This window comes from Heterocephalus glaber, unplaced genomic scaffold, assembly GCF_053883595.1.
Source record: "Heterocephalus glaber isolate CG9 unplaced genomic scaffold, H.glaber_assembly_v1.0 deba00001608, whole genome shotgun sequence".
Classification (NCBI taxonomy): domain Eukaryota; kingdom Metazoa; phylum Chordata; class Mammalia; order Rodentia; family Bathyergidae; genus Heterocephalus; species Heterocephalus glaber.
The window spans coordinates 6,688,130-6,701,255 of NW_028258379.1; the positions used below are offsets into that span (position 1 = coordinate 6,688,130).

The 13,126-nt window shown below is 37.6% G+C and overlaps 1 protein-coding gene across 10 annotated transcripts in view; it reads left to right on the plus strand.

Moving 5' to 3' along the window:
- Window positions 1-12,664, plus strand: part of Fut8 (fucosyltransferase 8) — a 368,007-nt gene extending 355,343 nt beyond the window's left edge. For all 10 annotated transcript variants that reach the window (XM_087195286.1, XM_087195288.1, XM_004837380.4 and 7 more), the window contains one exon: window positions 2,753-12,664. In XM_087195286.1, coding sequence (XP_087051412.1) covers window positions 2,753-3,070 — 318 coding nt within the window. In that variant the 3' untranslated portion in view covers window positions 3,071-12,664. The remainder of the gene's footprint in view (window positions 1-2,752) is intronic.
- The last annotated feature ends 462 nt before the right edge of the window (window positions 12,665-13,126 follow it).

Below are 13,126 nucleotides of genomic sequence, written 5' to 3' on the forward strand. Positions count from 1 at the left end.
CATATATCCATATTAGAATCATTTTTAAAATGTCTCAGAAATAGGGTATGAGGACCCTATCACAGGATCAAAGCCATCGACTTCACTGGCAGAGAAGAGGAGTGACCACAGAGTGACTGGGAGACCTTGAACGAATTCCATAGCCTGTCTCTCACTTACGGTGTTTTGTTTTAGTTTTTTCACTTTTAAAGACAGTGATAACAATAGTACCTACTGTATAGTTTTTTTGTGTGTGATGACTAAAGAGTTATTACAAGTAAACCAACAAGAATAGTACTTAGCAATATATTAAACATATTACCTACTTTTATATGCCCTAACCTTAACCCTTACCCTAAAAACACTACGATGTGTCCTCATCCACCTCACAGACTAATCTGGAACCTTGTGACTACTGACTTTTCCTCAAAGTCAAATGACCATGAAAGGTAAACACCGAACATTTTTTAATCTATTTAGGATATCAAGGCAGCCACAACAGCACAACTCAAGATACTATATTCACAAAAGAGGACTTTCAGAACTGCTTCAGAAAGTGGCAAGAATGATGAGGTGTATGTTCAAAGTAAAAGGGGAATATTTTGAGGGTGATTAATGGTGATGCATCTTTTACTTTAATTTTCAATCACATCTCATACACGTGTTGAGTTTAGGGAAATTAATCTTCAGACTTTGTTATATATGCCACAAGCATGCTATAAAGTAGGAGAAGACTAAAGCCATACATCCAGAAGATTGACAAAAGATAAAATCTTGTGAACCAAATCTCACCCCAGAATGAAACAAACAACTGACTCTGAAGTTTTCTTGATGATAGCCTCATGCTCTAGCAGATGATTAGAAAGTGGTACAAGTTTCATATCTTCTTAGTGCCTCAACAGTCCTTAAGTTGTCTTATGTAAACTTTCTGTCTTCTGTATATTAACCTTTGAAGAATTTTATAGTAAATGGCAACAATGAGAAAGAAATGATCTGGTGACCCTTCATGATCGTAGACAATATAAGAACAATGAAAGTCCATGCTAAGAAGAAAAATGGAAGGCTTGATGTTGCAAAAATTGCATGTATGAGTGTTAAATCTCAATCCAGATTCCTCATAAGGTTTTAGATACCACCACCACCTGCCACCATCTTAGTTTCTGAAGTACCAGAAAGAAAAAAAACCCACCATCATTTACATTCAGTTTTTCATTAACTGAGATGACCACAACTAAAGATTCAGGAAATTTTAAACTGAGTTGTGTTTTTGGTTCAGGATGTATTAAGGAAAATTTTTCTATGCAAAATGACAGTTTTCTCATCTGTCTTCACCTGTTCTCAGAAAAGATTCTGAAACTCATTTCTGAAGCCCATTTACCTTATACTGAATCTTTTTTAATTCCTTAAAATGTTATTTCTTTGTAGAAATAGCTACACTTTAACTTTATCACAAAGGATTAAGCTGAAAGAATGAAGCTCAGTTTATGGAATTTCAGTTGTCATTCAGTGAGCAAGGAAGATAAACTTTGGACAGAGGAATCTTTTAAGTAGCCCTAAACTTGCACTAATCAGATAGACGCATCTCACCAGAGACTAGCCCAGTTTATGTCAGTCCGGCTGTGCTACTGTTCACACCACACACTTAAAACTCTTTAGGGCAGAAATGGTGACTGTTTTCTTAGTTGCCAAGGCAAGTTGATTGTCAATAATTACATAAATCTCTGTCAAGAAAGGTTCTTAAACCAAGTACTAAATTAGCGAAAAAGAAAAAGTGATTCACGGTGGATGAAGGAAAGAGTAATAGCATTTATATTAAATATTTGCAGTCTTAATCCTAAACCTTAATTTCTTCAACGCACAGACTCAGTTTGGTGTCACAGTGCCCAGGCTGGATGACTGTATAGCTCCTAATAAAAGTTTGCTGAAATTAATTGATTGATTACATTTTAAAAACTTTTATAAAATAACTATTGTCAAACACACACACACATACAGAAATTAAAACCATTCAAAGAACAATGCAAGGGGGGAAAAAACTACAATAATATTCAAATACAGTAGAACTCAACCAAAACAAAACTTGTCTTATGTGGAGTCTGCTAACTGGAGTTTTTTTTCCAGACCACTATTTGTTCAGTGTTGGTTTTGGGGATCTTTCTGAAACAAATCATATCCTCTGGTGTCTTGTTGGTGCCTGAGATGCTTTTTTAAGTTATATGGAAAAATGTTTAAGTGCTTTTCAGTTTTGTTTTGGAAGATAAGTTAGGTAGAACTCTTGATGACATTGTCATAGGAAAAGACTTTATGAACAAAACCTCAGTAGCACAGGAAATGGCACAAAGAATCAATAACTGGGATCTTATCTTCCAGCAAATTTAGTGTTTCTGTCTTAATATTTAGATCTTTAATCCACTTTGATCTTAGTTTAGTGCATGGTGATAGGTATGGGTCTAGTTTTAATCTTTGGCAGGTTGAAATCCAGTTTTTCCAACCGATTGATTGTATATTTTCAATTACTTCTCACAATATATAGTCCCCTCACCTTAACTGTAATAATCTTTTGGGTGTGTATGTTTTTCATACATATAAGCACAAAGATTAAGAATAACTTATACTATTGTAAGACAGCAAGTGGGTTGAAAGCTTACAACCAGAAGCCACTACTTCTCAGCCCTCTCAGTCCTAGAGCCAGTCTTTGGCCAAGGCTTTCAGATTGCTATGAAGGAGTGACTTATATATTATACTAACAAACTTCTTTTCACTTTCTCCCAAGGTCTGTCGAGTTGCTTATGAAATCATGCAAACCCTGCATCCTGATGCCTCTGCAAACTTTCATTCTTTAGATGACATCTACTATTTTGGGGGCCAAAATGCCCACAACCAGATTGCTATTTATCCTCACCAACCTCGAACTGAAGAGGAAATCCCCATGGAACCTGGAGATATCATTGGTGTTGCTGGAAATCATTGGGATGGCTATTCTAAAGGAGTCAACAAAAAACTGGGAAGAACAGGTTTATATCCCTCCTACAAAGTCCGAGAGAAAATAGAAACCGTGAAGTACCCCACATACCCTGAGGCTGAGAAATAAAACTCAGGTGTAAGAGATGGACAGCCAAACTCAGTTTGAACCACTTCAGTCAACATAGATGAAGAAGGCCCTGACCTAACAGTGAGCAACTGGGAACTGACAGATACTTTCTTGGTGGAGTTACTCTTTTAACAAGGGCTTCAGTGCCCTCAAACCCATGCACAGTACAGTGATGTACTCACACATAACATGCAAGCAGATTGTTTTCTACTTTGCCCTTTAAATATTATGTCCCCATGAACCAAACACTGCCACATTGTGTAATTTAAGTGACACAGACATTTTGCGTGAGACTTCAAACATGGTGCCTATATCTGAGAGATCTATATGACTTATTGAGAAGACCCAAACCAGTTCCCTGCTGTGGGGAAGTTGATTCTTAGCCAGTGGTGGTGTTGTGACCACTGAATTCACTCCAATCAACAGATTCAAAATGAGAACGAATTTTTTTTCCTTTATAGGATTGTCTGGATTTTTTTTTAAGTAATTGCATCAGTTCATCCACCTCATCATTAATAAGTGAAGGATACATTAGAAAATAAAATAATTCACTCTCCACTAGGAACTTTTGTAAAACAATGCCATGAACAAATTCTTTAGTACTCAATGTTTCTGGACATTCTCTTTGATAACAAAAAATAAATTTTAAAAAGGAATTTTGTAAGGTTTCTAGAAGTTTATATCACTGGATAATGTGGTGGTCATATTTATAGTAGGACTCTGATAAATAGAGGAGTTTTATAGTTTTTCAGCTTCTTTTTTTAGTTTCTTCTATTGAGTGATTAATCAGGCCTTTACTGGAAGAGACATTGGTCTATTTTAATACTGAAAACTGATTTTAGTTGTTAGATATAACACAGTTACTAAGAATATTCTTTGGGAGCTTGCATTCTTTTTAGACATTGTTAGTTTGTTTTATTTGAATGAAATAATCATACTCATTGCTCCTGGAGAAACTGTTAGGTCCATTTTAAAAACTAACCAGGTTTGTTCAGGAATCTTTCTTATTATGGCTGTTGTCACTTTTTGTGCCTGTGAGGGTTCTGTCATTGTACACAGGAGTCAATTTGTGCCCTTTCCTGTCATCATCTGTTTTTGATAATCCCAAGAATCTTTGGAGTTGGGAAGTTGACTTTGTGAATTGTGTATTTCATAGTATGTAGAATTTTGTGAACAAAGGAAAAAGCAACCAGAATGAGACCCAAAACAGACTTGAGATTATCTGGTCTAATATTTTCTTTTAGTAATTCCATGTTGAAATCACTTGAGAAGATAAAAGTTAGATACCCTCTCTCTAAACATCACTTTTCTCCTCATAAGAACAGTCCCTGTTTGTGGGTAGTGTGTCTCCTACAGATTCTTTGCATGAATATTTCATAGCATATGTTCTGTGTTCTAAAGGAAAAACTCTGTCCATGTAGGAGCCAATATTAGGCCTGATATTAAATATCAGGGATCTCAGAAAGGAAAACTCACTAACCTAAGTGAAAATATCTGTATATAAAATATTTCAAACATCCCAAAATTCTTTTCACCTCTCAAGTCACACCTTCCCAAAGAGCAAAAGTAACCACCTACACTGTCAAGTAAAGCAATTTGCCATTTAGTTTTGGAACAAATAAAAACCACTGGAAAAGGTAGGTGTGGTAGTGCAAGCGTGTAATCCTAGCTACCCAAGAGACAAGGCAGGAGGACTGCAAATTCAATTTCAGTCTAAGCAACTTAGACCCTGTCTCACAGTAAAATTCTGAAAAGGGCTGAGGATGTAGCTCAGTGGTAGAGTGTTTTCCTTCCATGTGCAAGACTCTGGCTTTAATCCCCAGTACCACCAAAGGAAAAAAAAACATTGAACAGAATCTCCAACTAAGAAGAGGTACTTCTGAATATGAGTTACTCTGCTGTTTATCTCTTTTGTCATCAGAATATCAGTAACTGTGGATCTGATTTGTAGATCTGATTTGTGCCTTTGTAGAGAGCTAAAGATAAATCAGTCTCTTTTCAGTTCTAAGTTGACCCAGTTCCATAAGCAAAAGGACCAAAGAAAAGAAATATGAAGGAAATAAATGAAGAACTGTTTCTGAAATGGAGGCAAAGACTTAATTTTCGATATTTTATCGTAGTGCTTGACTTTCCATTAATTCTATTTCTTTTCTGAGATTGCCTCTTTTTATTCACTACAAGCATGTTTTCCTTCATTGAATATGGCTGTAGTAACTACTTTAAAATCCTTTTCTGATAAAGCCAACATCAGTATAATCTCAAAATTAGCCTTCACTGTTTTTTTTTTTTATAGAATTTATCAGTTTTGTTTTGGTTTGGTTTGGCCCCTCATATGTTGAGTAATTTTAGATCAAGTCCTGAACATTGTAAATGTGTTGTAGATTCTGTTATATTCCTCTGAAGAATGCTGATTTCTTAATTTATGTTAGTTGGCATTTAACTTTATTGGACTCAACTTATAAACTCTCTTAGGCAGTAACTCAAATCTCAATTCAGTTCTATATTTAGCTGGAAACTGTTCAAGGAGTGAACCCAAGATTTGGGTAGAGATTATACAAAGAATTTAAGACTACTTACTTTTCTTTGGCTCTCCTTTGATTTCCACTCTTACTTTCCATCATCTGTAGTTGCTGTTTCTGTGGTGTTCTCTAATTCTTCAGCCAGAAAGACTGCATCTTTCTATCAGCCTGAAAAGACATAAAGATGGGAAACTCACCTTGTGCTAGTCTCTTTTTCCAAGTTTCAGCTTCTCTCCAAAATTTGCCTGGGTTTTGTTCAGTCTTCAGTACCTTTAGGCAGTTTTTTGGGTTTTTGAAAGTGTATAGTTGTTACCTGTTAGGTTGGTTCATAGGCGGCTTACTCCGTCATACAGGAAATGAAGCTCTCAGGGTGAGACTTAACAATGAGAGAATGCGGGAGAAGTAGGGCAGACTTATTTCTGTGATAGCCCCTGTTTAGACTGGCCTTAATAGCTAAGCCAGTAAGCCTCAAGCAGGCAAAAAGGTGAAGAACAAAACTGTTAAGTGTGCAGATGTGAATGACTAAGGAATACTGCTGACCGTATATTTCTCAGAAACTTTTAGAGCCACTATTTTGCAGATCATCATGTATGTCATGGTTACTCCTTCTGTCATTTTGAGAAAGCTGCTATTTGCTCACCTTTGGTGTACTTTCCTCCACAAAAACTTAGTACTTAAAAGCCCTGCTATTAGGATTAAATTAAGAGGACTTGGATCTTTTCCTAGTTAGATGACTCACTTCTGAAAAAACCTTATTAAGAACTGGATTATTAGCCTGGACTCACTGAATATGGGCAACAGGATCCTGGATATATTGCTGTGTGTCACAGTGTACTCCTGTAATCCCAGCCACTCAGGAGACTAAAGCAGTAGAATTGCAAGTTCAAGCTCAGCCTGGGAGATCTAGTGAGGCCCTGTTTCAAAATAAAGAGGGCTGGGAATGTAGCTCAGTGGTAGAGTGCCCCTGGGTTGGATCTGCACAACACCCCACACACACACACTCTGCAAAAAATGGAATGTAAGTATTAATGACAAGCAGTCCACCAAGGCCTGATCAAGGCTGTCCTGGCTTTCCACTCTTGCCTGATATAGCACTAACTAGAATACTGATTGTGTTCAAGCCTGTTGTAAATGGACTCCCAGTCTTAATCCTGGGTTTCATTGTGTCCCAAATGAATAAGAGACTAATTGCTTCCCTCTTTGACCTTTAGTTTTTCCTGCTGCGTAGAGCCAGTACTACCAGATTCCCTCTTAATAAAGTTGAGAAAATGAATAGCCCCAGCTTCTGGGGGAGTTGAAGTTTAAAAGAGAAAATGCACATTTTAAAAAACACTTCCTGGAATGATTATTGTCATCATTTAGTTTTAAGCAAAAACAATCATTATTTATTCAGTAAGGAGGAGAAACATTGCGATCTAAATAGTGTCTTGAAGATTCTCCTCTGCCTTACTGCAAGTTCACTGAAAATAAACCTCTCCTACTTGAGGGGAAGTGCACAGGTCTCCTTTGGCCACAGCCAACAGTGGGATATTTCATTTGAGCTCCCAGGACACTACAGTGGGATTAATAGACCTATACAGAATGGATGTATGGTGTGGGGGTTAAGTTTGGGAAACTTCATTATAACACCCATTTTATATATATATATATATTATATATATATATATTTTTTTGGTACCTGAGTTTGAACTCGGGTCCTTCCACTTGCAAGGCAGGTGGCGGAAACACTGAGCTAAATCCCCAGCCCACACCCATTATAATTTATGCCAGATAAGGTCTAGGGATATTTTTAAGTGCAGTGCCTTGAGGGGAACACAAAGAAGACTATACCTCTATACTTGTTCCTGACAGTGGTCTCCCTCATGGAAACATGGCAGACCTAGTCCAAGATCCTTGTCGGGGCGGAGGCAGGCCTTAGAAAGTTCTCTGGTTTTACTGTCATTAACATTATTTGCCCTTTGTGCATCATTTTTGTTCTCTATGCAAGTCAGAAACAGACAGCCAGGTGACAACTGAACTGGACTTGAGGTGGCAAAGCTGAATAATTCAGTTGCCACCTGCTTTCTCTTTTTAGCCTTAAGACCATCTTATTTTGTATTTCTACTACCTTTAGAGTGATCTCATGTGAATGATTTCCTTGTACTATTCCACTCCTCATACAGTTCATAATGCTAATTGCTTTTATAGATTATCATTTTTCCATTAGCATCTGAAAGAGATAAAGGGAATCAGATAGCTTTGTGGGAAGTTTTTAGGTAGGATATTTGTGGACTTAAGTTATAATGAACCAAGGTACTATGTATTCATATCTATTTAAGCTAAAGAATTCCAAGATTTTTATAAATCAGTGTCACTATACTCGAGAGTGTGGCTAGGGCCACACTTTTATATAAAACTATGTCACTCTGAACAGAGCTTACACATTTTAAAAAGGGTATTAAAGACTGACCATGGCCATTTGATGTTTTGGGAGAGAGCCAGGAAGAGTTCCAAGCTCCTAATGACCCCCTGCCATAACTGTTGTCATCATTAACTGTTCTCCGTAACCTCTCCTCCCACGTCAGTGTCCTATGGAGGCTATTATTCCCTAACTGCCTGTGTGGGTGGAGGAAAAGGCCATTAAGCAAAAAAAATGCAACATATTTGTTCATAACCCAGCTGGGTATGGGAGCATCTGTGGAGGCTGGGAATGTGCAGTACTTTGTCTGGTGAGCACAGACACTGTAGGCTGTGGGGGTGGTCAGCAGCCTGAGGAATGATGGGGCCTAGCGGTCCTGACTAGTCACACTCCCTAGTAGATTGCAGCCCCAAGAAATGTCTGACTCTGCAAGAGAAATGGAGGGTGGTATGAGCAAAGGCAGAAGACCGAGTTCTCAGTTTTGTTTCCCTTCATCATATTGCCTACAAGAAGGTAATGTCCCTGAATCTCAGGTTCTCTAAAGAAAAATCAACAGGTCTCTGAAGATCATTGAAATGGGATTCTGAACATCGTGTTCTGATTTTGAATGTGCCATTAAATGTAGATGGGCCAAATGGTTTTGTAGAACTTCATTTTCTTCATCTGTGGAATTAATTGGTTGAGTTTATTCAAGATTTGCAAAAGTGGTTGTCAGGTTGGGTTCCACATATCTAAAGGGGTAGCAACTGTTCAGCCTCAGCTGATTGTTGTCCTAAGGACATAATACAAGCAGATTTTTATTTTTCTAGACAAACAAAATCCAGTTTTTATGCATAATCTTCAGATTTTTAAAGTGCAGCAGTTTAATTTTAACATCTATAAAATAGTAAAAGGACCAAGTATAGCTGTGGCTACTTTTGTTCTCTGCCTCATTAGCTTATAAACTCTAGACTAGATAGAAAACTTCAAGATTATGTCTCTAGAAAGGATTGGCAACAGGTGCTTAATACTTCTAAGTTTGGTTATTGCAGATGTTCCAATTATTTGGAAGTACCTGCTTGGCTGGATCATCCAGAGCTCAGAAGTTACTTAGTATGCTCTAAAGGACAGCTAGCTGTGCTGTGGCACCTCATGCACTGGCCTGATAAGAGGGTGGGTAACTTCTGAGTTCTCTTCTACCCCTAAATTTCTGAGAACGGTCATGGTAGAGTCTTGAAATCCTAACAGGGTCATAAGTGGTGCCAACTGGAAGTTATCTAGGTAAGGATCCGGGACAGCCTGATTTGGTAGCAAGAGGAACAAGGACCTATCTGTGACCAAGTGACCAGGTCTTTTTCTAGACCTGTTACAACAGAAAAATTCCTTACCTAATTAACAGGCTATTTAAAACCACTTGTTTATATTTATAAATTATTTTGTTTGTTTTCTTTCCCACATTTGCTTCCTAGTAAAGCTGCTTTCTTTCAGAGAATCACAGCTTTGTTCCAGCTAAATTAAAAGAAGAGAGGTTTGTAGATAATGAGGCCAAGAGACCTGAGGCATCAGGGTTTTCTTGGAGGTGTGGGAGGGGGTAATAACATGACAACCCCCTTGGCATTAGACCTGACTCCTTTCTATTCAAGCAATCAGGTACGGATGAATATCTACCATGACAAGTCCCTTCTGATCTATTTCATTATATTTGTAAGTATTGGCCACAAACATTGGAAATTATTTGCAAATGTACCTCACAGTTTAGCCACCATGTGCTGATGGGTCACAAGGCCAAGAATGAGAACATCAAGGCTTATGTTGTTTCAAGAGATTATTGATCATTCAGATAATCAAAAATTTTTTATCAGTAATTGTCAACCTATACCCAGTGCCTAAATTTGTAAGTAAACTTTTGAATCATGAGAGAAAAACTGAAGTATGGTAGTGATGTATGCACAAATTGGATGAATGTGTTCCTTAACACAAATATTTTAATATACTGATTTTTGTAACAAAACATACTGCAATCTGCCAGAAAATTAGTTAGTATCTTATATACAAATCCACAATGTCTATACTCTGTCATACAACCATATACAGGAGCTCTACTTCAGCAGTGTGGTCTGGTGAAGAAATCACTGTACTCTGAGTCAATAAACCTGAGTCTTGCTTGCAATTCTGCAATTGGCCTACTGCTAGCTTGGCAAGCCACGTAAGCTGTATAGGCTTTAGTTTTCTTACCTTTAAAATGGAGATGTTTTGAAAAGGTAGACACAAAATTGCTTTGTAAAATCTGATTTGCAAAATTAATTTCCACTCATTAGTCTGTTTCTATAGTTCTGGAATTATACAAGGTCCCGAAGCGGAATCAATGTAGCTTCTAGTGAAACTAATAAAAGAGTCATGCACATTTGAACTAATTCAAATGGCTCACACTTAGTGATCTCCTGCTATATATGAGGCATACTTAACATGTATAATCTTTTTTAAATTAATTTTATCGGTACATTTTAGATATACAATATAATGACATTCATCATTGGAAATTTGCACCTTTAAGTAATCTGTCTTGGTTCTGATTTTTTCCCCCTTCCCCTGCCCTCCCTTTAACCCCTCCATCCCCCTATTTACAAAGACTTTGTTAACATGTATAATCTTTACATCAGCCCTATCAGGTAAGTATTGTTATTTCTGTCCTACACATAAGAAAAAAAAAATGGTACCGGGGATCCACCTCGGGACCTTGCACTTGCAAGGCAAGCAGCCGCACCACTGAGCTAAATCTCTGGCAAAAATGGTTGCTATTACTCATTCATTTCTGTGTTCCAGACACTACTTCAAGTGATTTACATATTTTAACTTATTTCATCCTCAAATACTCTGAGATATTATTATTCTGTTTTATTCTATATTATTTCATATATTCAATACTATTCTAATTTTTCAGATGAAATTCACAGAAATTACATGTTTTCCAATCTTTTTCACATGGTGGCATACAGAAAAATTATAATATATGTATTTGACATTCTGGAATAAACTAGAGACTTGGGGCATCTCTGTGGGATTTGGTGAAAATTTCAGTTTATCTCTATCAGTGATTTGACTAACTAGAATTATTCAGTGAGGATCCAGAAAGGTAAATGTGATGCGGTCACCTCAGATTACTATCAGACATTGGGTACCAGCTATGTTATGCAAAAAGATAACAAGTACTATGTTCAAGAAATCTTGGAGTCATTATATTCTTCACATGTAATTTCAACTATCATAAAATGTTAAGTAGTTACAAAATTGCTGTATTTTATCATTATAAAAACATTACAGCCAACATTTCCTTTAATCTGTTCATGGCTGGGATACTTTGGGGTTACATTATTTGCAAGGCAAATGGCTAATGAACAGTTGAGTGAATCAAGACTTGCATTCAGGACTGCCTCATTCTGAAGTCTTCTTCCAGCCTCTGGTCAGTCTTACCATTCTGGAGGGCCAAACTGTATGACCAGAGTCCATTTATCCTTAGAGTATTTGATTATTTGAAATTGTTCATCCAGGCTCACTCTGAGGATGAACTTCTTGTTAACCATGGTCTTCAATTCATCTTGCCCGTACTCCATTCTCCAACCGTTTTGGAACTAGTATTTTTATTCTCTCCTGGCATCTATAATGAAATAGATGAGTGGGTGGGACAAGCAAAGATTCTAAGTTGATGGGTAGCAGACTGCCCCTGTACTCAGAAGAAGTCTGCTTAGGCTGTCACTCCTTTGGGCCTCTGCTTTCCTGCATCTATCAGAAGGTGAGTACAGACAAAGGGTCCATGCCCAGCTCAGCCTGCTGTGCACTACATTGAGGTACTAGATTGTAATAAGGGCTACTGAAGCTATTACTTAATCATTCCCTAAATGCAGAAGTAACTCTACGTGTGATTCTAGTTGTCTTAACAAGATATACCTCAGAGCAGAAGCAACATCTCTACATGTGTTTTAGAGAACCCACTACTCATGTGAGTGAAAATTCTGTAACTGCAGTTGATGTGAATTATATACATGAGATCCATCGTTCTAATATAAAGCTTTAGTTTTACCTGATGTTGACTTACCTAATTTTCAAGCCCACCCGGTTGCATTTGAATTTCACCCGGCAGGTTCTCTCAGAGTGGAGAGAGCTGAAGGAGGCAGGAGATGCAGACAGTATTGTATTCCTGACTCTCTCTGACTTGCTGTGGTGGTGACATGTGACAGAACATCTGGGGCAAGGTTAGTGACCCATTAAAGTGTCCTAAGCTCTGATTAGAGGGAGCTTAGAGCCAGCAAAGCTGTCAACACGCACTTTCTTTTTTATTAAGATTCTGCCTCTTAACCCGTAAAGGCCTCTTACTCTTCCCACCTCCAAGAAAAGACAGAATTGAAGCCTGAGGCCCTTGCTTAGTGGAAGCCCCAGGAGCTGAATGGACCAGAAAGGGTCTCTCTCAGCAGCCATTTCATTATCAGGCTTCTCTACTGACAGCTCATGCTCCACAGAGCTCCTAAGCCACAATGGCTCTCACAGGAGCTGCTCAGGGAACAAGGAAGGTGCTTAAGGAAGCTCACTGGTAAGACAAGGTTATTAATTATTGTCACCTTAGTGTGTCAAGGTTTTGTTTTATTTTGTTTGTTTTTGAGCCTATCCTGGAAGTCAGTTTGACTCCTCACAGTAAGGTTTAAAGTTTCCCCACTCAACTACAACTCCTTAAGGACAAACATTGTATCTTACTATATTCTAACACATAGTGTCACCGACACTTAAGTTTTTTAATGTACTGTGCTGAAATAGTTAGAGATTTAATGATTCAGTATCTTGGATTTGCTTCAAAGTAAAATAGGTGGAAGTGGAAAATTGGATGGAAGTATAGATGAAGCAAGCAAGACTGGCCTCAAGATAAAAACTAAGCCCTAATGATATGTCATAGAGATTTATCATGGTTTCTTCTCCAGGTTTGTATTTGTTCAGTGTTTTTCATAATAGTTTTTAACATTAATATCTGAATTAAGTATAATAAAATATTGAAAGATGTGGCAAAGACTAGCCATTGCTCTCCAAAGAGCATCCTTTTTCTTTTTCACAGCACATACTGTGTTTTGAAGTCAGCCATGTGGCTTAAGTTCTGGTCAATGGAATATGGTCAGA